Here is a 25,789-nt window from a genome sequence, read left to right as displayed (position 1 = left end):
AATGACACACGTCATAAAAGAAACATCAAGTAAACTGCATTTCCCAATGAATAACAGACAACAATGCTGGCTGTCAATAGCCTGTGATTGGCTACACGCCAGCCACGTGCAGTTGTGATGTCACAAACACACGAAATTCAGAAAGGGCAGCATAAAAGGCTTGTTTTCTTCACATAGAGTTTCCATAGCACAATCATCTCAGTAAATTCAAAAGTGCAAGGAAAACGTGATTTCCCTTCTATGGCACTGTTCTGTCCTTGCCGGATGTAAGATTAACTGAAGGTATCCAGCTAGACAGACAGCGAACATGCGAGGATGGATTCAAACTTTGTCTTTATTGTAAAACTGAAACAAACAGAAAATGACACAATCAGTTTCTTTCTTGGTATCAGACAACGCAGACAAGTTATATTGTCTCAGCAAAACAAAATATATCTTATGCCTGACAGCACAGCCCACCATCTACCATATAAACAGTAGCACAATTGCTAATGTCATTAGCCTAGTAAAACAACTTTTGTAGCCTTCAAAACCCACCATACAAACCAGCAACTTCTTGTATTCACACCCTAAACATTTCAAAACATAACATGTCAAACTCTCAACACAGGATGACGACTTACAAGCATATGTGGGCCAAAACTCCACCGAGTGAAGAAATCGCTTGTACCTCACAGAGAAGTGGTTTGCTAGTAAATTGAAGTCACATGACCACGAGCATAACAAACATAACTGCAGCCATAAGAGGGCGCCAAACCCATTATTTACATCAAATTAAAGCGTTACCAACACAGGCACCTTTAATGCACTACAGGCTGTGCCAACTACCTCAGGGGGAACAAACTGTAACTTGCACCACTGTCTGTTCCAAATAAATAAAAGAAACCTAGCCTCATGCTTTTTTTTGTTTGTTTTTGCTTTTTTCCCCATTGTACCAAACTCGTACCAAACCGTGATGTCCAAGCCGTGGTGTGAACCGAACCGTGACTTCTGTGTGCCGTTACACCCCTAGCCAATAGAGGTTGGATATCGAGGATTCACTGCCCATTCACTGGCCAGAGCCCTCAGCACATTGAGCGTTGGAGGAAAAATGGCCATTAGCGAGACCACCAGCACGGCAGAAAGAGCCTCTACATGGCTACGACTAAAGAGAGAACAACACTGGGTGTGAAGTAGCCAGTAGTCGCCAGCTGGACACAAACAGGGGTCTGATCAACCATTACTGGGTGGCCTGGAGTACGATGCTGAAAGACCCGAAACTGCCGATGATCCCAGGAAAAACACTGATGATGTGTCCAGCAGCATCAGAGGATGTACTTCACTCAAAGAGTCGCATTCAGTTTGACTGTGGTCTTCATGGAGAGTTTGTGAGAGTTTGTTTAGTGTTGATGAATAAATGGTTATTTATACTTATAAAGACAATCCTCATCCACATACAGTCTTCCAAACTGGTATGTAGTTTGTATGAGTGTGATCCAGGGCTTGTCTTTGGAAAGACAGAGTTGTAAGAAGTCCAGAGAGAAGAGTGTCCTTCACTAGTGGAGTAACCCAGCAGCACTTTACTGGAGCTCTCCCTTCCTCACACTGATCAGAGGCCTGAGGAGCTCCAGTCATGATCAGTCTCTCCACATCTTCTAGAGGAAACACACACACACACACACACATAGAAAGTGATCAGTAGTGCGGGAGATTGGTAGCATTGAGGAGAGCTAGTTATATGACTCTGACTAGAGTTAATCAGAGAGTCTTCAGAACCCTTTAGAATCAACTCAACACATTTAACTCTCTGTCCATAACTCTACACATTTAACTCTCTGTCTATAACTCTGTCTTAACATTCTGTCTTAAATATGTAACACTCTCTATATAACTCTGCGTGTTGAAATATTTAACACTCGATATATTTATAATGCTCACTTATTTAAAATATTCTCTCTATAGCTCCACTTACTTTACAAATTTACTGTACTCACAATATATCTAAAATTATTAAAAAAGGAACTTTGTCAGTATGAAGTAAAAAGCTGAAGTGGATGACCTGTGGGAAACAGGAGGAGAAAGTAGAAACACTGAAAATAATCTGTCTTTTGATGAGGGTGAATCATAACAAAGAAAAAGAACCTTTCTTTTAAAATTCCAGCCTGTTCCAGCTGTAGTTCCTCTGTGACTGTTCTCAGATCAGTCTTATTTCCTCTGTATCTGTTCTCAGATCAGTCTTTGTTCCTCTGTAGCTGAGGGAGGTTTTTGTATGATGCTCTAACACTGTGTGAGTGCAGAGCTATAACCCTGCTGACAGTAATAATCTCCTGCATCTTCAGTCTGGACTCCAGTGATTTTCAGTGTAAACTGTGTGCCAGACCCACTCCCACTGAAACGATCTGGAACTCCAGACTGACGCTTAGATGCGGTATGAATCAGGAGTTTAGGAGCTTGTCCAGGTTTCTGCTGGTACCAGTGGAGGTAGTTGGAAACACTCTGACTGGTTGTACAGCTGATAGAGACGGTCTCTCCTGGGAGAACAGACTTTGATTGTGGAGACTGAGTCAGAATTATTTCCCCTGATGATTCTGGAAGAGAAAAGACAATGACAAGAGTGTGAGAGACCATAATACTGTGATCACATTAAAGACAGAAACATTCTCATAACAATCTCTCATAACTTTACTCAGACACACTCATATGTAGAATGATTGTAGTGGAAAAGAGATTGTAAGAAATGAGGAAAGTGATTTTGTCTGACCCTGAGTGAGGAGTCCCAGTGTTCCCAGCAGTAGAATGAGTGACATGATCATTGTGCTGTGTGTCAGTGTCTCTGAAAGGACTGAACACTCACTGATCAACACTGGAGCTCTTAAAGTGTGTGGAGCAGTGAGGCAGCACGGATATGCAAAACACACACACACACACAATCACAAACACACACACACACACACACACGCACACACACACACACACACACACACACACACACACACACACACACATATATTAAAATTCAGTTCACTTAGATTTTAAAAGTCAAATGTATCTAATCTATGTCTGTATCCAGTAGAAAGAACAGTAAAGATGAGAGTGTATTTGGTCAGTCTTTAGACAGGAGAGTTTATAGTTGCATGGAGTTTATAAAATAACAATGTAAGTGTTTATGACCCACATGTGTCTGTTTAATCACGTCAAATATTCCAATATGTGTCTATCCATCAAATGAAAAATGAATCGTGTGTTTTAGTGTCTGATGATGTTGAGGGGACCACTCAGAGAGACTTTGTGTTTATTAGCATGTACAGTAACCTCTGAGGGGCTGACTGGACCTAAAGCTAAACCATGCTGGGAACATGTCACCCACACCAGAACAGATCCACCACAACCTGTCACTGAGTCTAATGAAACCACACAGCTTCCTTTGTTCATGTCATTTCAATAGACAGCATATGCTCAGTTGGATATTAAAAGTCAAATCCATCTTGTCTATGTGTGTATCCAGTATAAAGTTCAGTACATGAGAGAGTGTTGCTCAGTCTTTAGACAGGACTAAGTGAGTTTGTAGTTGTATGGGGTTTATAGAATACCAGCTAATAGAATGATTAAAATGGTTGACCTGACTCTTTGAATAGTAACATATTTTTTTTATTTTCATAACACAAATTTTCAGTTGTGTTATAGAATTCGGATCATTATAATTAGACTTATTTCAGTGTGTTTGTAGAGTTAATGTAGTGTGATTTTAGGGTTAGTGTAGTGTGATTGCTGATGCTCTCTTTTGCTGTTCTCTTAGTAAAGCTTGATGCAGGAAGATTACTTCATGACTGCTGTCCTGTCTCTTGTTTGTCCATTCCACTGAATGACTGTAAGAGAAGAGTCTGACTACACTCTATCAGAGTTAATAAGTACACTACACAGAGTTAAATGTATTTCTATGTGATTCTGGAATCGAATCAGGTCTGAGTAGAGCTGTGCTGCTTGAGTGAGTTTGTTTTTCTGGAGAATGAACATCTGGTGAGAGTGCTGATCTATTCTGGGAGGAAGAAAACCACTCAGCCCTGTCTATGCAAATCTGACTCTCACCCCCTGGGCGCCCACACTCCCAGTTACACAGTCTCACTGGTTAAAATGATCTAGACTGGGACATCTGTGTGGGGTGGACTGGTTTCAGTTCTATTAAAGAGATGAGTCTGGACTTCTCCTCCATCATTCAAAGATAAAACACTCCATTTATGTGTGTTTAAAACAGTGATATTCATTTTTGTGAAAATATTGAGGTGGGTCACATCAGCCTGTGTTCACACCAGCATGAACCCAGTGATGAGTCACCTCAGCCTGTGTTCACACCAGCATTAACCCAGTGATGAGTCAAAATAGCCTGTGTTCACAACAGCATTAACCCAGTGATGAGTCACCTCAGCCTGTGTTCACACCAGCATTAACCCAGTGATGAGTCACATCAGCCTGTGTTCAGACCAGCATTAACCCAGTGATGAGTCAACACAGCCTGTGTTCACACCAGCATTAACCCAGTGATGAGTCACCTCAGCCTGTGTTCACACCAGCATTAACCCAGTGATGAGTCAAAATAGCCTGTGTTCAGACCAGCATTAACCCAGTGATGAGTCAAAATAGCCTGTGTTCACACCAGCATTAACCCAGTGATGAGTCACCTCAGCCTGTGTTCACACCAGCATTAACCCAGTGATGAGTCACCTCAGCCTGTGTTCACACCAGCATTAACCCAGTGATGAGTCAAAATAGCCTGTGTTCACACCAGCATTAACCCAGTGATGAGTCAACCCAGCCTGTGTTCACACCAGCATTAACCCAGTGATGAGTCAACACAGCCTGTGTTCACACCAGCATTAAACCTTGGGTTTAACATGATCACTGATTCCATTTAACACTGAGTTAAAGACATTTCACAAACAAACACATGACCAGTTGTTTCATTTGTAGATACAGGTTTTGTGACACTCACCTCTACATGAACAAAATCATTTTTATGTTGTGTAATTCTCACAGCAACAAATCCAATAAAACTACACTGGAAATTAAATCAATACATAACATTCATCTAACAATATTAGACAAAGATTTCCATGTTCCACCAGATAATCCAACATATGGATCCATCAACACTGATCATTTTTGAATAATGATGGTCATCAGCACTATTCCTCTCTGGTCTTCCATTAAACAGTCCACACAGTTTCCACACTAACAAACCAGACCAACTCTCCACACTCACAAACTGTACCTGTGATTTTCTCTGATCTGGAAACTTCACACAAGCTTTTCTTCCATTTTATGATGGTTGATAAGGAACAAACAACTACTGCTACTAGGAAATTCACAGGAACCCATTGCCTCAACAAAAGACTGGAAGATGTCAATGGATCTGGGAATGCAGGTGAAGTTCCCCCAGCACACTACCACCACCACCCTACGTCCAGATGTGGTTCTCTGGTCAAACTCCACCAAGCAGGTCATCCTACTGGAGCTGACAGTACAGTGGGAGGAAAACCTGGATGTGGCCTGTGAGAGAAAACTGGCCAAGCATGAGGACCTTATCAGCCAGTGCAGAGAGTCAGGATGGAAGGGGATGTGTCTGCTGATAGTAGGGGTATAACAGTACGTGTATTTGTCCTGAAATGTCATGGTAAGGACGTTATGGTTCGGTGCATGCAGTCATACAGAGAATACGCGTTAGCCTATGTGCGACGACTGATGAACGTAACGCGGAACCAAATTTCACAAGCGCGAGTCTCTCATTTCACTCTCTCACAGTTGGTTTGTTCTCCTCTCTCTAAGATTTGGGATCTGATTGTGGTGCGAAAACGTATGACGACACAAGTTTTCAAGGACCTTATGTCCTTGTTTAGCGCTACATTGTAGTAAGAAGTAGACCGCATTTCCCAATGAATAACAGACAACAACGCTGGCTGTCAAGAGCCTGTGATTGGCTACACGCCGCTGTGGGCAGCCACGTGCAGTTGTGATGTCACAAACACACGAAATTCAGAAAGGGCAGCAGAAAGGCTTGTTTTCTTCACATAGATCGTATGGCTATAGGAGGAGAATGCATGTTTTCATACTTTGACAAAGTTTCCATAGCACAATCATCTCAGTAAATTCAAAAGGGCAAGGAAAATTGTGATTTCCATTCTATGGCACATTTCATGCACTACAGGCTTTACCAGCGACCTCAGGGGGAACAAACTGTAACTTGCACCACTGTCTGTTCCAAATAAATAAAAGAAACCTAGCCTCATGCTTTTTTTTTTTGTTTGTTTTTGCTATTTTACCCATTGTACCAAACTCATACCAAACCGTGATGTCCAAGCCGTGGTGTGAACCGAATCATGACTTCTGTGTGCCGTTACAGCCCTGGCCAATAGAGGTTGCATGTCAAGGATTCACTGCCCATTCACTGGCCAGAGCCCTCAGCACATTGAGCGTTGGAGGAAAGAAGAAGAGAACGGCCATTCGTGAGACCACCAGCAGGGCAGAAAGAGCCTCTACATGGCTACGACTGAAGAGAGAACAACCCTGGGTGTGAAGTAGCCAGTAGTCGCCAGTTGGACACAAACAGGGGTCTGATCAGCCATTACTGGGTGGCCTGGGGGATGGATTACGATGCTGAAACTAAACCCGGAACTGTGGATGATCCCAGGAAAAACACTGATGATGTGTCCAGCAGCATCAGAAGATGTACCTCACTCAAAGAGTCCCATTCAGTTTGACTGTGGTCCTCAAGGAGAGTTTGTGAGAGTTTGTTTAGTGTTGATGAATAAATGGTTATTTATACGTATAAAGACAATCCTCATCCACATACAGTCTTCCAAACTGGTATGTAGTTTGTATGAGTGTGATCCAGGGCCTGTCTTTGGAAAGACAGAGTTGTAAGACGTCAAGAGAGAAGAGTGTCCTTCACTAGTGTAGTAACCCAGCAGCACTTTACTGGAGCTCTCCCTTCCTCACACTGATCAGAGGCCTGAGGAGCTCCAGTCATGATCAGTCTCTCCACATCTTCTAGAAGAAACACACACACACACACACACACACACACACACACACACACACACACAGAAGTGTTCAGTAGTGAAGGAGACTGGTAAAACTGAGGAGAGCTTATTATATGACTCTGACTAGAGTCAATCAGAGAGTCTTCAGAACCCTTTAGAATCAACTCTACACAATTAACACTCTGTCTATAGCTCCACACATTTAACAACGCAACTCTACATGTTTAACACTATAGCTCTACACATGTAACACACGCTACAATTTTGCACACTTAACACTCTGTCTATAACTCTACACATTTAACACTCTTTCTATAACTCTACACATTTAACACTCTGTCTGTAACTCTATACATTTAACACTCTGTCCGTAACTCTACACATTTAACACTCTGTCTGTAACTCTATACATTTAACACTCTGTCCGTAACTCTATACATTTAACACTCTGTCTGTAACTCTACACATTAAGTAACATGTTTCTACATTGTCTCTGTAACTTTGCACATTCCAAACTCTATATATATTTCTATAGATAATACTCACTTTATACACCTGCACATTTAACACTGTCTACAACTCTACACATTTAACTCTCCTCCTATAGCTCTGTACATTTCACACAGAGTGCATTTAACTCTATATATTTAACACTCTGTGTAACCACACATTTAACACTCTGTCTTTAACTCTACACATTTAACACTCCATCTATACCTCTGTACATTTAAAACAGCATGTCTCTGACGCTACAGTTGAACTCCACAGCTCTATATATTTAACAATGTGTATAAATACACTTTTAATTTTCTGTCTTAAATATGTAACACTCTGTATAACTCTGTGCTTTGAAACATTTAACACTCTCTATATTTATAATGCTCATTTATTTAAAATATTCTCCCTGTAGTTCCAAATAGCTAACAAATTCTCTGCAACTTTACAATTTGAAAATACTGTACATCTAAGTAAATAAAAAAAGACAAAACTTTGACATTATGAAGTAAAAAGCTGGATGACCTGAGGGAAACAGGAGGCGAAAGTAGAAACACTTGTATAGAAGCACTGAAAATAATCTGTCTTTTGATGAGGGTGAATCATAACAAAGAATAAGATCATTTCTTTAAAAAATTCCAGCCTGTTCCAGCTGTAGTTCCTCTGTGGATGTTCTCAGATCAGTCTTTGTTCCTCTGTAGCTGAGGGAGGTTTTTGTATGATGCTCTAACACTGTGTGAGTGGATAGCTATAACCCTGCTGACAGTAATAATCTCCTGCATCTTCAGTCTGGACTCCAGTGATTTTCAGTGTATACTGTGTGCCAGACCCACTCCCACTGAAACGATCTGGAACTCCAGACGGTTAGTTGCGAGATAAATCAGGAGTTTAGGAGCTTGTCCAGGTTTCTGCTGGTACCAGTGGAGGTAGCTGGAGACAGTCTGACTGGCTGTACAGCTGATAGAGACGGTCTCTCCTGGGACAACAGACTTTGATTGTGGAGACGGAGTCACAATTATTTCCCCTGATGATTCTGGAAGAAAAAAGACAATGACAAGAGTGTGAGAGACCATAATACTGTGATCACATTAAAGACAGAAACATTCTCATAACAATCTCTCATAACTTTACTCAGACACACTCATATGTAGAATGATTGTAGTGGAAAAGAGATTGTAATAAATGAGGAAAGTGATTTTGTCTGACCCTGAGTGAGGAGTCCCAGTGTTCCCAGCAGTAGAATGAGTGACATGATCATTGTGCTGTGTGTCAGTGTCTCTGAAAGGACTGAACACTCACTGATCAACACTGGAGCTCTTAAAGTGTGTGGAGCAGTGAGGCAGCACAGCTATGCAAAACACACACACATACACACACACACACACACACACAAATGCAAAACTTTGTTAATCACCCATTATTAAGAGTGTGTCATTATTGACCAGTGTGTTTGTGCCTGTGATCATGCTAAAGCCAGGGAATCAAATGAACCATGTACAAAACACACACACACACACACACACACACACACACATACACACACCCACACGTACACACACACTGTGTGTATGTGTCTGATGATGAACTGAAGAATAAATTTGACTGTCATGGGTGAGGGAAAAACTAAATAGATGAATGAAAGGTTCATGTTAATAACTGTACTGGAGGGATGTGACTCCATTCTTCAATAACAGAAGAGAACACCTCCTTCAGGAAAATAATTCTTCTCCATGGTGTTGAGGGAACCACTCAGAGAGACTTTGTGTTTATTAGCATGTACAGTAACCTCTGAGGGGCTGACTGGACCTAAAGCTAAACCATGCTGGGAACATGTAACCCACACCAGAACAGATCCACCAGAACCTGTCACTGAGTCTAATGAAACCACACAGCTTCCTTTGTTCATCTCATTTCAACACACAGCACACGTTCAGTTGGATATTAAAACTCAGTTCAGTTGAATATTAAAAGTCAAATGCATCTTGTCTATGTATGTGTCTAGTAGAAGGTGCAGTACATAGTAGAGTGTTGGTCAGTCTTTTGATAGGACTGAGTGAGTTTATGGTTGTATGGAGCTCATAGAATGGATTTGCAGTCACATAGTGTTTTGTGTTTGTAACATTTATTTCCACTATGTGGCGCTTGTGTGTTCAGTTGCTTATTTGTTTCATTAACCTTTGATTCATTTCATTTATCTGTTTTGATTTCTCAAGTTTTGTGTAATATTTATTATGATTCCTACACTGAATGTCTTTTATTTGAACAAGATTTATTTTTATTTTTTTAGAGTTTTTTGGTTATATTTGTTACCATCATGCATTTTGTACATGTCACTTCCTGTGTGTCGTTCACATGAGAGGACTGAACAATTTTCTCCTTACAAGGTTTAAAGTGTCTGCTCCGTAATTGTAAGCCATCTGACTAAAAATTTCAGGATACAAATCCCTCTCTGAGTTCACAAGCAGGCAAAAGTGATATGTAGATTTATTTTCTATCTAATTGTGAGTTTATTGTCCCTTGTGTGTTTTTGTGTAAGTGGGTGTAATCAATGGTTTTGTCTTTCATATTCATCCCTTTTCATTTAGTTCTATGATGTTGATGTTGGTGTTGGTGCTGATGTTGGTGTTGATGTTGATGCTGATGTTGATGTTGGTGGTGTTGGTGTTGTATGTTCGTCCAAGCATTAACCAACTGTGAGAAAGGAACCTGATCCTTCGCGTTGTGACTAAGGACATATAGAATATCTGGTAATAAAATGAATAAAATGATTGGCCTGTCCTTTTAAAAATTAAAATGTTCTTTTACTTTTATAAAACAACCTTTTAGATGGAAAAGTAGAATCATTGTTGATGTAATTAGAGCATGTGTAGTGTGTTTGTAGAGTTAGTGTAGTGTGTTTGTAGAGTTAGTGTAATGTGTGATTCCTCCACAGAGTGTGTCATTGTGTTGTATCAGTCTGACTGAGGGTGGTTTTTGTTTGACTCTATATCACTGTGTGTACACCCAGGTATATCCACTCCAATAGCCACCGGTTTGATGTGTACTCTGACAGTAATAATCTCCTGCATCTTCAGTCTGGACTCCTCTGATGGTCAGAGTGAAGTCAGTCTCAGATCCACTGCCACTGAAACGATCTGGAGTTCCTGACTTTAATCGATTTCCCACCCAAATCAGGAGTTTAGGAGATTCTCCAGATTTCTGTTGGTACCAGAATATGTCATATATTTTATCTCCGTTTTCATCTGGTACAATGTTGGTTTTACAGTTGATAGTGACTGTTTGTCCTGGAAGAGCAGATTTCACTACAGGAGTCTGAGTCACTGTCACCTGTCCTCTGGACTCTGAAATGAGAAATAATTTACTCAGTCAAAATTCACGCCCAGATTAAATATAAAAATGTAAAAATTGTCACACATCAAATATTACAGTCTGCCCATAAATGTAATACAACAAAATAACAGAAAATAACAATGAAGTCCCACTTCAATATTTTCCCTTTACCTTTAAAACAACAGAAAAGTGTCCAGATGAAGATGGTGATGAGAGTCATGGTGTCTGTGGGTTAAGTTTGTGGGGCAGGCAGCTCTCAGTCACCGAGTGTTAAACTCACAGGGCTATAAACACTCCCAGAGCACTGAAGCATGTGCTGCCAATGCAAAGTCTCCTCTCTCTATGGAAATGATCTTGGTACCTGTACCAGAGCATTGTCTTAAATTAAGTTATAGACTCTGTTTGAGGGAGAGAGAGGTTGAGAAGGGCGAGAAAGAGAGACAATGATCCAGTCCACCTCCTTCTGCAAGAGTCACTGTGAAGCCTGGAGACTCCTCACATCACCTCCAGCAACACTGCACCACTTCAGGGTGTCACAGCCTGCACCTCCATTTTGTTTTGTTCTGTCTTTGTGCTCCTGCTCTGTCTGTCTCCGCCCCTCACCTGTTCCTGTTTGTCTAATTATTAACCTTGTTAATTTGAACCAATCCTGTTTTGCCCTGTTTAGTTTCCCTCTGTATTTAAGCCCTTGTGTTTCACTTGTCCTTCGTCTATTGTTGTTTGTGTTTTGCGCACACTGTTATGCTGCACCCTTTTGTTATCGGCTTTTGTTATTAGTTTGCACTTGTATTTTGGTCTTCATTTTAAGTAAAGTCTTCCGTTTGTCACTGTCAACCATCGTGTCTTTGCACTTGGGTCCTGCACCACACCACCAGCGTGACACAGGGAGAGAGACACAGTCGAGTCCCTGGTCTTAGTCGTCCTCCACACGGGCCTAGTGTTTTAGTCCTGTTGAGAGTGATCTAAAGCTCATCTGATTACAGTGTAGATCACAGACAGTGTGTTTGTGTAGACACTCAAAAGAGTCTCAATGTGGTCATGTCTTCTAATGAAAATCAGACAAAGCCTTCAAACCTTAAATGGTTAATCATTTATTTAGGGCTAAAATTGCTGACGCTCCCTTTTGCTGTTCTCTTAGTAAAGCTTGATGCAGGAAGATTCCTTCATGACTGCTGTCCTGTCTCTTGTTTGTCCACTACACTGAATGCCTGTAAGAGAAGAGTCTGACTACACTCTATCAGAGTTATTAAGTACACTACACAGAGTTAAATGTATTTCTGTGTGATTCTGGAATCGGATCAGGTCTGAGTAGGGCTGTGCTGCTTGAGTGAGTTTGTTTTTCTGGAGAATGAACATCTGGTGAGAGTACTGATCTATTCTGGGAGGAAGAAAACCACTCAGCCCTGTCTATGCAAATCTGTCTCTCACCCCCTGGGCTACCACTCTCCCAGTTACATAGTCTCACTGGTTAAAATGATCTAGACTGGGACATCTGTGTGGGGTGGAGTGGTTTCAGTTCTATTACAGAGATGAGTCTTGACTTCTCTTCCATCATTCACAGATAAAACACTCCAGATATGTGTGTTTAAAACAGTGATATTCATTTTTGTGAAAATATTGAGGTGGGACACATCAGTCCGTGTTCACACCAGCATTAACCCAGTGATGAGTCACATCAGCCTGTGTACACACCAGCATCAACCCAGTGATGAGTCACCTCAGCCTGTGTTCACACCAGTATTAAACCCTGGGTTGTGTCATAATCATTGATTCCATTTAACACCGAATTAAAGACATTCCATAAAGAAACACACGACCAGTTGTTTCATTTGTAGTTACATGTTTTATAATACCTACTTCTACATTCACAAACTCATTTTTACATTGTGTAATTCTCACATTAAAGTAAAACCATGACTGCCTTGACAACAGACAATATGAGAACAGCCCTGTAGTGTAACTTACTGACGTCTTCAGTTGTAGACAGATAAATAATGCGATATCATTCTAACAACACATAACCTTGAGAAAAATTAAATCTGAGTCAGTATCTGTTAGCCTTTATTCTGTGTGTTTACCATTATGAACATTGATTCTTAACTAACTGAGTAGTGACTCGGACTAAATGTAGGAAGTATAGTCACATTTCCACAATCTCAGATCATTATCTTACCTCATTCAAAATGTTTCTTAGTAATAATATATGCACCTCGCCACGCTATCGTAATAATAATAATAATAATAATAATAATAATAATAATAATAATATTAATATTTATTTAGAGCCCAATATCACTATTTATAGTCTCAAAGGGCTTTACATGTCTATAACAAAGTCAAATCAAAATTATATCATGCATAAGTTCGAGAAAATAGATAAGTCTTTAGTCTTGTTTTAAAGGTATTGAGAGAGTTTGCTTCTCTAACTTCTTTAGGTAAACCATTCCAAAGGAAGAGAGAGCGGTAGGAAAAGGCTTGGTTGCCAGCAGACTTCTTTTTAACTCTTGGAATGACTAATAATCCAGAATCTTGAGGTCGCAGGGTGCGAGGTGGGTTATAGGGTGTAATTAAGCCAGACAGGTAGGAAGGCGTAAGCCCATGTAAAATTTTATATGTTAATGAGAGGACCTTAAAATCTGCCCTTGCATGAATTGGGAGCCAATGAAGGAAAGCCAGGACAGGGCTAATGTGATCAAAATTCTTCGTTCGGGTCAGAATTCTAGCAGCTGAAGACTACTGGTACTAGAGGCAGGCAGGCCAGAGTAAAGAACATTGCAGTAATCGAGGCGAGATGTGACGAATGCGTGAACAATAAACGTACGTTTACGCCAACTACTACGCAGAACTTTATCAATAATCTCCCAGAGTTATCAACTTTGATGGGATCACTGTCACACCCAACAGAACTTGATCAGGCAACTGAATGTTTAGAGTCAACATTCTGCAACACCTTAGATAATGTGGCCCCACTTAAAAGGAAAATAATCAGAGAGAAAAAACTAGCTCCCTGGTATAATGAGCACATACGTGCCTTAAAACTTACCACTCAAAAATTAGAACGTAAATGGCACCAAACTAAATTGGTAGTATTCCAGTTAGCATGGAAGGAGAGCCTCCTGAGCTATAGAAAAGCTCTTAGTGCCGCTAGATCAGTGTATCTTTCCACCCTATTAGAAAACAACAAAAATAATCCTAGATTTTTATTTAATATTGTATCAAAACTAACTGGGAATAAGAGCACCTCGGAAACAGGCACACCATCAATATACAGTGGCGACGCCAATAGCAAAACTGAAAATATCAGGCGAACAATTCAGACTATAAATATAAAACCAGATAATCTGATAACTAACACTGTAGATAACAATATAACTATATCAGATCAGCGATTAGAATGTTTTACTCCCCTTCAAGTGACCGAATTAACCTCACTAATTTCTTCATCAAAATCACCAACTTGTGTACTAGATCCCTTACCTACATGTTTCCTCAAGCAGATGCTACCAGTAGTCATCGAACCGCTTCTAAAAATAATCAATTCCTCCCTTAGCACTGGCTACGTAGCTAAATCATTTAAACTAGCAGTTATCAAACCCCTAATTAAAAAACCTGACCTTGACCCCTGTTCATTGTCCAACTACAGGCCAATATCTAACCTCCCCTTTATCTCCAAGATCCTAGAAAGGGCTGTAGCACAGCAGTTATGCTCATACTTACATAAAAATAACATTCATGAAATGTATCAGTCAGGGTTTAGGCCTCATCACAGCACAGAGACAGCACTGGTTAAAGTTGCAAATGACCTATTACTGGCCTCTGATCAGGGTTGTGTCTCCTTGCTTGTGTTGCTTGACCTCAGTGCAGCCTTTGACACCATTGATCATACTATTCTCCTTGATAGACTAGAAAATGTTGTTGGAGTTAAGGGAATGTCCCTCTTATGGCTTAGGTCTTACTTGACTGATTGTTATCAGTTTGTTGATGTAAATGGTGACTTTTCTACACATACTGAGGTAAAGTTTGGAGTCCCGCAAGGTTCTGTTTTAGGCCCACTGCTTTTCTCTTTATATATGCTACCTCTAGGTAATATTATTCGTAAACACGGTATTAGCTTCCACTGCTATGCTGATGACACACAGTTGTATGTCTCAGCGAAGCCAGACGAGAGACACCAGCTTAACAAAATTGAGGAATGTCTAAAGGATATTAGGCACTGGATGCTTACTAACTTCCCCTCACTTAACTCTGAAAAGACAGAAGTACTTGCACTAGGATCACGTGCAGCTAGGAGTAAGCTTTCCAATCACATAGTAACTCTGGATGGCCTTTCTCTTTCATCATGTGCAGCAGTAAAAGACCTTGGTGTAATTATTGACTCCAGTCTTTCATTGGAAGCTCATATAGATAACATTACCAAGATAGCCTTCTTTAATCTTAGAAATATTAACAGGATAAGAAATGCATTGTCATTTCAAGATGCTGAAAAATTGGTGCATGCTTTCATTACCTCTAGGTTAGACCACTGTAATGCCTTACTGTTTGGATGGTCTAATAGGTGTATAAATAAGCTACAGTTAGTTCAGAATGCAGCAGCCAGAGTTCTTACTAGAACCAAAAGATATGATCACATCACCCCTATCTTATCCACACTGCACTGGCTCCCAGTCAAATCTCGTATTGATTATAAAATCTTACTATTAACCTACAGAGCACTAAATGGTCTTGCGCCACAGTACCTGCGCGAACTCCTGGTCTTTTATGATCCACCACGCCTACTTAGATCAAAAGGTGCAGGCCATTTGTTGGTACCTTGAGTTGTGATGGCTACAGCAGGGGGCAGAGCCTTCTCTTACAGAGCCCCACAGTTATGGAACAGCCTCCCAATTAATGTTCGAGACTCAGACACAGTCTCTATGTTTAAGTCAAGGCTGAAAACTTATCTGTTTAGCCAAGCCTTTTGCTAACAGCTCTTTACTAGGCAAAGGAGCAGATCTGGAGGGTTCTCGGGCATTGAATGTTTAGTGAACTGGGATGTTTGGATGCTGTTGCCCCCCCATTCTAAAATGTTCACTCAGGTTTGTTGACGGCGGAGTGGGTGGCTGCCTTGTGTCCCAGAGTGCCACCATGTCCGTATTACCTGTTTGGATTCAGGTATTGGATGGGCTTCATCCAATACCTTGTGCTTTAGCCAGCTAACTAACGTTAGCACAGAAAAGATTAAATTAGTTATGTTATTTACTAGTTATCATATAGACATAGAATCAGTGTTAATGTTTGCAGGTGATTTTGATTTAGTCTTTTGACTAAAATACATATTCAATTTGGTCACATTTTAGTCATTTGATCATTGCTAGTTTTAGTCTAGTTTTTAGTCAATGAAAACCATACAAGTTTTCGTCAAATGAAGTTTGTGATATTTTTCCCATTGCTTTTGCAACCACAATCTTGTCAGTACGTTTGATGTTCAGTTATTTTATAGCTAAAATGTGTCCAAATTCGTTCTATTTTTTTTCTTCCAAGAGAAGCCATGATTTGAGTTGCCAAGTTCGATTTCCAGAGGAGGAGGGATATTGGCTGAGCAACTCTACCAGTATATATCAACCAATCATAAGCATGCAATATATGGCTGTACGCATCTTGCAAATTGAGTGCATGAACACAATTGGATGAAGAAATATAGGCCTGTGGCAGTGAAATTGCTTGTCCATTCGTCTATCTATGACATTATCTTCTCGTTATTATTCAGCAATGAAAATGGTAAAATATTTCCTCACAGTTGACATTTTAAAAGGTGCATTTTATTTAGTTATCGTCTCGTTTTGTCTTAGAAAAAAGTTTGTTGATGAACATTTTTGTCACAGTTTTCGTCGAAGAAATTAGTAGTGCGAATGTTCTCTCCATATAACCTTTTCTGTATATCTATACATATTGTTCTTCTTTTTGTATTCCTGTCGTTTTTGGCACCGTTTCTACTCCTGCAGTTTTTGCGATATCGATTCCATTGCAGCGGTAACAGGTCAGTCTTAATGCTTACACGCAGCTAATTGACCGTTCTACTCATTTTTTTAATTGCTGTGTTTAATCGCTTATTTTCCCATTGAAAATGAATGCCGAAAATTTTAGGTCTCTAGTGGTGTGACGAGGGTTTGCACATAGCTGCAGTAGGTGGTTGGATTTAATGCTCTTTTGCTCCGTGAAGCGAGTCAAACCATGTAAAGTCAAGGAAACGGCGATCAAAAACTCATGCTGCGGCACAATTACACTCGCATTTTCTGGCGGAAATGCATCTCTAGTTATACATAGTAGTTTACCTGTATAAATACACTTAGAATTATCTAATTTTGTCTTCAGAAATAGTTATTTTTTTCTTCTGCAGAATATGAGGTGGATGGAGAAACGGTCAGTGGTGGACTGACAGACCACATGATTTCACAACTGTTTGTGGGGTCCTTCAAGAAGCAAGTGAAGTTTATTAACATTATCCGTCACCTGAAGACAGGCATTTGTGATAATGCTCCAGCTTCAGTGTCTGAGTCAAGGTGAGTCGAAAGATTCAGGCAGTTTATCATAATGACTGACACCTGAACCATTTTTTTCAGGGTAGATTCATATATTAAGCATTATAATCACCACATTATAGGATAACTTAAGCGTCGGAATGTTTCTCTTGTAACACCTGATGTAAGACTTGGTTGTTCTGTTTCTATACAGTTGTGCTGAAAGTCCACTGGCGTCATTCCCTGACATTTTTATTGTGCTGAAATTTCCCAAAAACATCCAGACAAAATTAGACAACAAAGAACCATGTTGTAATACTGGATTTTATTGCACCAAAACTTTCAGTGTCCTTCAAGAGACCATGGCTCAGTATACAATGTAAGTATACTTAAGCCTCTACCTCAAATAGATATGGTGAAAAGTGCTCAATGGATAAACAGTGAAAAAATAACACATGGGATGTCTTTTGTGTCTAAACCATGTCTAAATTAATGAATGGTTTGTGACAGGTATCCGTCAGGTGAAGATTACTTGAAGGTTGCCAAGGCGCTTGTTTCCAAATACCCTTTCTTGAAGGATTTGGAGGGGAATGGATATCTAAGTATTTAGTCTCTGAAGTGCTCTTGACATGCTTTGGTGATTCCTGTTAATGCTCAATGCTCTATTTCAGTCACTGGAGCTGAGGTATCAGTTAAGTGAAATGCAACATAACATCACTAACTATTCAAGGTAAAGTAATCTTTGATAACCATTATGTTTTGAATAGCATACTTGGCACATGTCATTAAAAAGGAAGTTCAAAACGGAACGTTCACCACTTTTGGATGAAGAAGAGGTTAAATGATTCAAGGCAAAATTTGGTCATCGCAAGGGCAGATCCAAACAGGTACCAAGCCAGACAACATCAACTTGTGGAAGACGATGTCTAGAGTGTCGCAACAGTATCTGCTGCAATGGTCGCACATAGCATCCCATTGACCAGTTTGCAATCTTGTGGGTCTGTGGGTTTGTATGCACACTTGTATATGGCAGGATCATGAAACCGAGGAAGTTCTTGTTGGTGAAGACGCAGTCTCTGTTGATGCCCACGTAAAAGTTTTGCAAATGCAACTTGAGCGGACTCGACCAGTGCCATTGTGGATGAAAAAAGGAAGCACACATTTCTCTGGAGGAGACATGAGCTACTACACGGAGGAATGTCTGCTGTTGAAGCGGCTTGCAAGTACCCCTTCCTGAAAACACCGTCCGGGGTATGTCTGAAATGGTTTGGTGCTTTGTACATTATGCCCTTGAAAATAACACTCTCACAGTCCTCTTCACGACAAAAAGTGTTTTTGGACACATTGGTAATGTGATGTAATGTAATATTCCAATGTTCTTTCAGATTAAGTTCATTTTAAATCTGGATACGCTGTGGTTGTTGTGTGGGAGAATTTTATTGCCAGTATCTTTTGACAGACATTTTCATGCATACAGTGTTGCATATGTTGACTGGATTTGTTTAATGCCTGGACAGGAGTCGAGTTTTGAGGCACTGGTTATATATACAGTTGATGGACGATTGTTTGTTGCAACAAGACATGTGTAGTTACTATCGTTAACATGAATGCAAATTTGTATTGTTTATGTTGTATTTTTACACTTAATAAACCTGCTTCTTAAAAGAGTGCTGTATTTGTGTGTCCAACAAAAGAACACATAGGTACTTTAAAAGGTACAAATCTTCTTGTCTCTGAGGTGGTACCCTAATGGTACAGGTTGGTATCATCAATGAGGGTACAATATTTGTACCATCCTATAAAGGTACAAAATTGTCCCAAAAGGTACAGATAAGGTCATTGAAGGTACAAAACATGAGGGTACAAATGTGTCCCCTTTTTGAAAGATACAGCACTGTACCCTATAGAGGTACTGCCACAGAGACAAGGGTTTGTACCTTTTAAGGTACCGAGTTGTACCATTATTTCTGAGAGTGTGAGATACCAGTGATCCTGACTCATCCTGCCTTCTGGACCGATCCATCCTGGTGTTATCATCTTTCATCCCCCTGTCAGCCTCCTGTCAGCATCACCATCCCCTTTGTCCATGCTACAATTTACTTGCAATTGTAACTGCCCGCTGGGTCGGCACCCATTGCACACCTGTCTGGCCAAGGAGGGGTCTCCTCTCTCTGTGGTCCTTCTCAAGATTTCTCCCATTTTCCCATTTCCCTTTTGGGTTTTTGGGGAGTTTCTTCTTGCCCACCATGAGGATTAAGTCAGGGGGTGCCGTCCTGTTTTGATTTCGACTGTTGTGGCCTGTAAAGCCCTTTGAGACTGTAAACAGTGATATTTGGCTCTAAATAAACTTGAAACTTCATTAGGCATCTGGATATATAACTAACAGTGTTTATATAGGAAATATAACGATTATATAACGATATAACGATTGACCTGGGAGTCAAACCCGGGGCTCTGGCGTGGAAGGCAGAAGTTGAAACCAGTAAGCAGAGATATCCAATCATCAAATCCAGAGAAGACGGCAGGCAGAATCTTAGTCCAAAAAACAGGCAAAAACAGAGGGTCAGCAACAGGGGACAATCCAAGAAAACACACAAAAATACACAGAGCTAAAGAACTACATTCCCAAAAAACATGACAGGAAAATTATTAGAACAATATTCGACAACATTTTTCACATTTCTGCAGCCAATCCAATTCACTTACAGTGAATCCATCAATGCTGATCATTTTTGAATAATGATGATCATCCACATTAAACAGTCCACACAGTTTCCACACTAACAAACCAGACCAACTCTTCACATTCACAAACTGTACCTGTGATTTTCTCTGATCTGGAAACTTCACACAACCTTTTCTTCCACTTTATCAACCATCTTATCTGAGAAAGTTTGTTTAGTGTTGATAAATAAACTTGTGAAGACAACCCTCATCTACATACAGTCTTCCATATGAAACTGCTATGTAGTTTGTATGAGTGTGATCCAGGGCGTGTCTTTGGAAAGACAGAGTTGTAAGAAGTCCAGGGAGAAGAGTGTCATCCACTAGTGTAGTAACCCAGCAGCACTTTACTGGAGCTCTCCCTTCCTCACACTGATCAGAGGCCTGAGGAGCTCCAGTCATGATCAGTCTCTCCACATCTTCTAGAAGAAACTATCTACACATTTAACATTCTGTCTATGACTCTACACATATGATAGTGTAACGCTACACATTTAATGCCAATAAATCAACATGTTTCAACATTGTCTCTATAACTCTGCATATTTAAAATTCTATATATAATTCTATGGGTAACAGTGGATCTATACATCTACACATTAAGCAGTCTGTCTGTGTCTTTGTACATTTAACACAGTGTGTTTTTAACTCTACATAATTAACACTCTGTATATCCACACATTTAACATACTGTCTTCAACTCTAAATATGGAACACCCTCTATGTAACTCTGTAACTTTAATACTCTAGATATTTACAATGCCCGCATATTTAAAACATTCTTTCTATAGCTCCAAATACTTAACAAATTCGCTATAACTTCTCAAATTTAAATAGTCTACGTCTACACCATTAAAAAAAAACATTCCCACTATGAAGTAAAAAGCTAAAGTGGATGACCTGTGGGAAACAGGAGGAGAAAGTAGAAACACTTGTATAGAAGCACTGAAAATAATCTGTCTTTTGATGAGGGTGAATCATAACAAAGAAAAAGAACATTTCTTTAAAAATTCAAGCCTGTTCCAGCTGTAGTTCCTCTGTGGATGTTCTCAAATTAGTATTATTTCCTCTGTAGCTGTTATCAGATCAGTCTTTGCTCCTTTGTAACTGATCTCAGATCAGTCCTCGTTCCTCTGTAGCTGAGGGAGGTTTTTGTATGATGCTCTAACACTGTGTGAATGGATAGCTCCAACCCTGCTGACAGTAATAATCTCCTGCATCTTCAGTCTGGACTCCAGTGATTTTCAGTGTAAACTGGGTGCCAGACCCACTCCCACTGAAACGATGTGGAACTCCAGACTCACGGGTAGTTGCATAGCTAATCAGGAGTTTAGGAGCTTGTCCAGGTTTCTGCTGGTACCAGTGGAGACTGGTAGAAACACTCTGATTGGCTGTACAGCTGATAGAGACAGTCTCTCCTGGGACAACAGACTTTGATTGTGGAGACTGAGTGAGAATTATTTCCCCTGATGATTCTGGAAGAAAAAAGGCAATGACAAGAGTGTGAGAGACCATAATACTGTGATCACATTAAAGACAGAAACATTCTCATAACAATCTCTCATAACTTTACTCAGACACACTCATATGTAGAATGATTGTAGTGGAAAAGAGATTGTAATAAATGAGGAAAGTGATTTTGTCTGACCCTGAGTGAGGAGTCCCAGTGCTCCCAGCAGTAGAATGAGTGACATGATCATTGTGCTGTGTGTCAGTGTCTCTGAAAGGACTGAACACTCACTGATCAACACTGGAGCTCTTAAAGTGTGTGGAGCAGTGAGGCAGCACGGATATGCAAAACACACACGCATGCACACACACACACACGCACGCACGAACGCATGCACGCACACATACTGTGTGCACTTTACTGTCTGATGATGAAATGAAGAATAAAGTTGATTGTCATGATTGAGGGAAAAACTAAATAGATGAATGAAAAGTTCATGTTTATAACTGTACTGGAGGGATGTGACTCCATTCTTCAATAACAGAAGAGAACACCTCCTTCAGGAAAAAACATTCTTCTCCATGGTGTTGAGGGAACCACTCAGAGAGACTTTGTGTTTATGAGCATGTACAGTAACCTCTGAGGGGCTGACTGGACCTAAAGCTAAACCATGCTGGAAACATGTAACCCACACCAGAACAGATCCACCAGAACCTGTCGCTGAGTCTAATGAAACCACACAGCTTCCTTTGTTCATGTCATTTCAATACACAGCACATATTTAGTTGGATATTAAAACTCACTACAGTTGGATATTAAAAGTCAAATCCATCTTGTCTACGTGTGTGTGTCTAGTAGAAAGTACAGTACATATGAGAATGTTTTTAGGTTAGTCTTTAGAGAGGACTGAGGTTATAGTTGTATGGAGTTTATGGAAGACCAGCTAATAGAATGATTAAACAATACAGGATGACTCTTTGAAAAGTAAAATGTTCTTTTACCTTCATGAAACAACATTTTAGATGGAAATATAGAATCACTGTTTATGTAATTAGAGCGTGTAGGGTGTTTGTAGAGTTGTGTGTGTAAAACACTAATATTCATGTTTGTGAAAATATTGAGGTGGGTCACATCAGCCTGTGTTCACACCAGCATTAACCCAGTGATGAGTCACCTCAGCCTGTGTTCACACCAGTATTAACCCAGTGATGAGTCACCTCAGCCTGTGTTCACACCAGCATTAACCCAGTGATGAGTCACCTCAGCCTGTGTTCACACCAGCATTAACCCAGTGATGAGTCACATCAGCCTGTGTTCACACCAGCATTAACCCAGTGATGAGTCAACACAGCCTGTGTTCACACCAGGATTAACCCAGTGATGAGTCACCTCAGCCTGTGTTCATACCAGCATTAAACCTTGGGTTTAACATGATCATTTATTCCGTTTAACACTGAGTTAAAGACATTCCACAAACAAACACATGACCAGTTGTTTCATTTGTAGATACAGGTTTTGTGACACTCACCTCTAAATGAACAAACTCATTTTTATGTTGTGTAATTCTCACAGCAAAAAATACAATAAATCTACACTGGAAATTAAATCAGTACATAACATTCATCTAACAATATCAGACAAAGATTTCCATGTTCCACCAGATAATCAAACATATGGATCCATCAACACTGATCATTTTTGAATAATGATGGTCATCAGCACTATTCCTCTCTGGTCTTCCATTAAACAGTCCACACAGTTTCCACACTAACAAACCAGACCAACTCTCCACACTCACAAACTGTACCTGTGTTTTTCTCTGATCTGGAAACTTCACACAAGCTTTTCTTCCATTTTATGATGGTTGATAAGGAACAAATAACTACTGCTACTAGGAAATCCACAGGAACCCAGGCCTCAACAAAAGACTGGAAGATGTCAGTGGATCTGAGAACACAGGTGAAGTTCCCCCAGCACACTACCACCACCACCCTACGTCCAGATGTGGTTCTCTGGTCAGACTCCACCAAGCAGGTCATCCTACTGGAGCTGACAGTACAGTGGGAGGAAAACCTGGATGTGGCCTGTGAGAGAAAACCGGCCAAGCATGAAGACCTTATCAGCCAGTGCAGAGAGTCAGGATGGAAGGGGATGTGTCTGCTGATAGTAGGGCTGTAACGGTACGTGTATTTGTCCTGAGACGTCACAGTACGGACGTTACGGTTCTGTGCATGCAGTCACACAGAGATTCTGCGTTAGCCTATGTGCAACGACTGATGAACGTAACGCGGAACCAAATTTCACAAGCGCGAGTCTCTCATTTCACTCTCTCACAGTTGGTTTGTTCTCCTCTCTCTAAGAGTTGGGATCTGATTGTGGTGCGAAAACGCAAGTTTTCAAGGATCTCATGTCCTTGTTTAGCGCTACATTGTAGTAAGAAGTAGACCGCATTTCCCAATGAATAACAGACAACAATGCTGGCTGTCAAGAGCCTGTGATTGGCTACACGCCGCTGTGGGCAGCCACGTGCAGTTGTGATGTCACAAACACACGAAATTCAGAAAGGGCAGCAGAAAGGCCTGTTTTCTTCACATAGATCGTATGGCTGTAGGAGAAGATGTTTTCATACTTTGACAAAGTTTCCATAGCACAATCATCTCAGTAAATTCAAAAGGGCAAGGAAAATTGTGATTTCCATTCTATGGCACCTTTAATGCACTACAGGCTGTACCAGCGACCACAGGGGGAACAAACTGTAACTTGCACCACTGTCTGTTCCAAATAAATAAAAGAAACCTAGCCTCATGCTTTTTTTCTGTTTTTGCTTTTTCCCCCATTGTACCAAACTTGTACCAAACCGTGATGTCCAAGCCGTGGTGTGAACCGAATCGTGACTTCTGTGTGCCGTTACACCCCTGACCAATAGAGGTTGGATATCGAGGATTCACTGCCCATTCACTGGCCAGAGCCCTCAGCACATTGAGCATTGGGCAGTGGAGGATAAAAGAAGAGAACGGCCATTCGCGAGACCACCAGCGCAGCAGAAAGAGCCTCTACATGGCTACGACTGAAGAGAGAACAACACTGGGTGTGAAGTAGCCAGTAGTCGCCAGTTGGACACGAACAGGGGTCTGATCAGCCATTACTGGGTGGCCTGTGGGCCGGATTACGATGCTGAAACTAACCCGGAACTGCCGATGATCCCAGGAAAAACACTGATGATGTGTCCAGCAGCATCAGAAGATGTACTTCACTCAAAGAGTCCCATTCAGTTTGACTGTGGTCCTCAAGGAGAGTTTGTTAATGTTTGTTTAGTGTTGATGAATAAATGGTTATTTATACTTATAAAGACAATCCTCATCCACATACAGTCTTCCAAACTGGTATGTAGTTTGTATGAGTGTGATCCAGGGCTCGGCTTGGAAAGACAGAGCTGTAAGAAGTCCAGAGAGAAGAGTGTCCTTCACTAGTGTAGTAACCCAGCAGCACTTTACTGGAGCTCTCCCTTCCTCACACTGATCAGAGGCCTGAGGAGCTCCAGTCATGATCAGTCTCTCCACATCTTCTAGAAGAAACACACACACACACACAGACACACACTCACACAACTGATAAGTAGTGCAGGAGATTGGTAACACTTAGGAGAGCTGATTATTTGACTCTGACTAGAGTCAATCAGAGAGTCTTCAGAACCCTTCAGAATCAACTCTACACATTTAACATACTGTCTATAACTCTACACATTTGATGCTGAGTCTATTACTCCTCAAATTTAACACTCTGTTTATAACTCAAACATTTGACACCATTTCTTTATACATTTAACACTCAAGTCAAAGAATTTTAACATTCTCTCTATGACGCTGCATAATCAAAACTCTGTATATAATTCTTCAGATAATACTAAATCTACATACCTACACATTTAACATTCTGTCTATACCTCTGAACATTTAACACAGTTTATCTTTAGATATTTAAGACTCTACACAGAAAAATTCTCAGAGTTGATTTTCCGGTGTTAAACAAGAGTATGAAATATGGAGTTGAATTGTCACTGTAAAAATATGATTTAACACTAAAGGAATAAATTGCATAAGAGAATTGATATCAATGAGAAGTGTTGGAGATTCAACTCATACTACAGAGGTATGAAACCAGTGTAGCAAGTAGATATCACTGTCTGATGTAAAGCACAGTTCATTTTTAACTAAAAAAAAATATTTTATGAAATTATAAAATTATTTTAACACTGCATCTGAGTTGTACTATTAACACTT

The 25,789-nt window shown here is 40.4% G+C and overlaps 4 gene segments (V, D, J or C); 1 reads left to right on the top strand and 3 right to left on the bottom strand.

The window, feature by feature from the left end:
* The window catches only part of LOC115825317 (Ig kappa chain V region Mem5-like), a 56,742-nt gene that overhangs the window by 3,245 nt on the left and 27,708 nt on the right, over positions 1-25,789 (top strand).
* On the bottom strand, positions 2,257-2,807 carry LOC115825322 (Ig kappa chain V region 3381-like). The segment is given in 2 exon segments: positions 2,257-2,567; positions 2,741-2,807. Coding segments are annotated over 2 exon segments (363 nt in total).
* Positions 8,235-8,766, bottom strand: LOC115825329 (immunoglobulin kappa variable 6D-21-like). The segment is given in 2 exon segments: positions 8,235-8,541; positions 8,715-8,766. Coding segments are annotated over 2 exon segments (359 nt in total).
* Positions 21,224-21,759, bottom strand: LOC115825327 (immunoglobulin kappa variable 6D-21-like). The segment is given in 2 exon segments: positions 21,224-21,534; positions 21,708-21,759. Coding segments are annotated over 2 exon segments (363 nt in total).

This window comes from Chanos chanos, chromosome 12 (assembly GCF_902362185.1).
Source record: "Chanos chanos chromosome 12, fChaCha1.1, whole genome shotgun sequence".
Classification (NCBI taxonomy): Eukaryota; Metazoa; Chordata; class Actinopteri; order Gonorynchiformes; family Chanidae; genus Chanos; species Chanos chanos.
The sequence above is the reverse complement of the archived record's forward strand: the minus strand, read 5'-3'. Positions and strand labels throughout refer to the sequence as shown.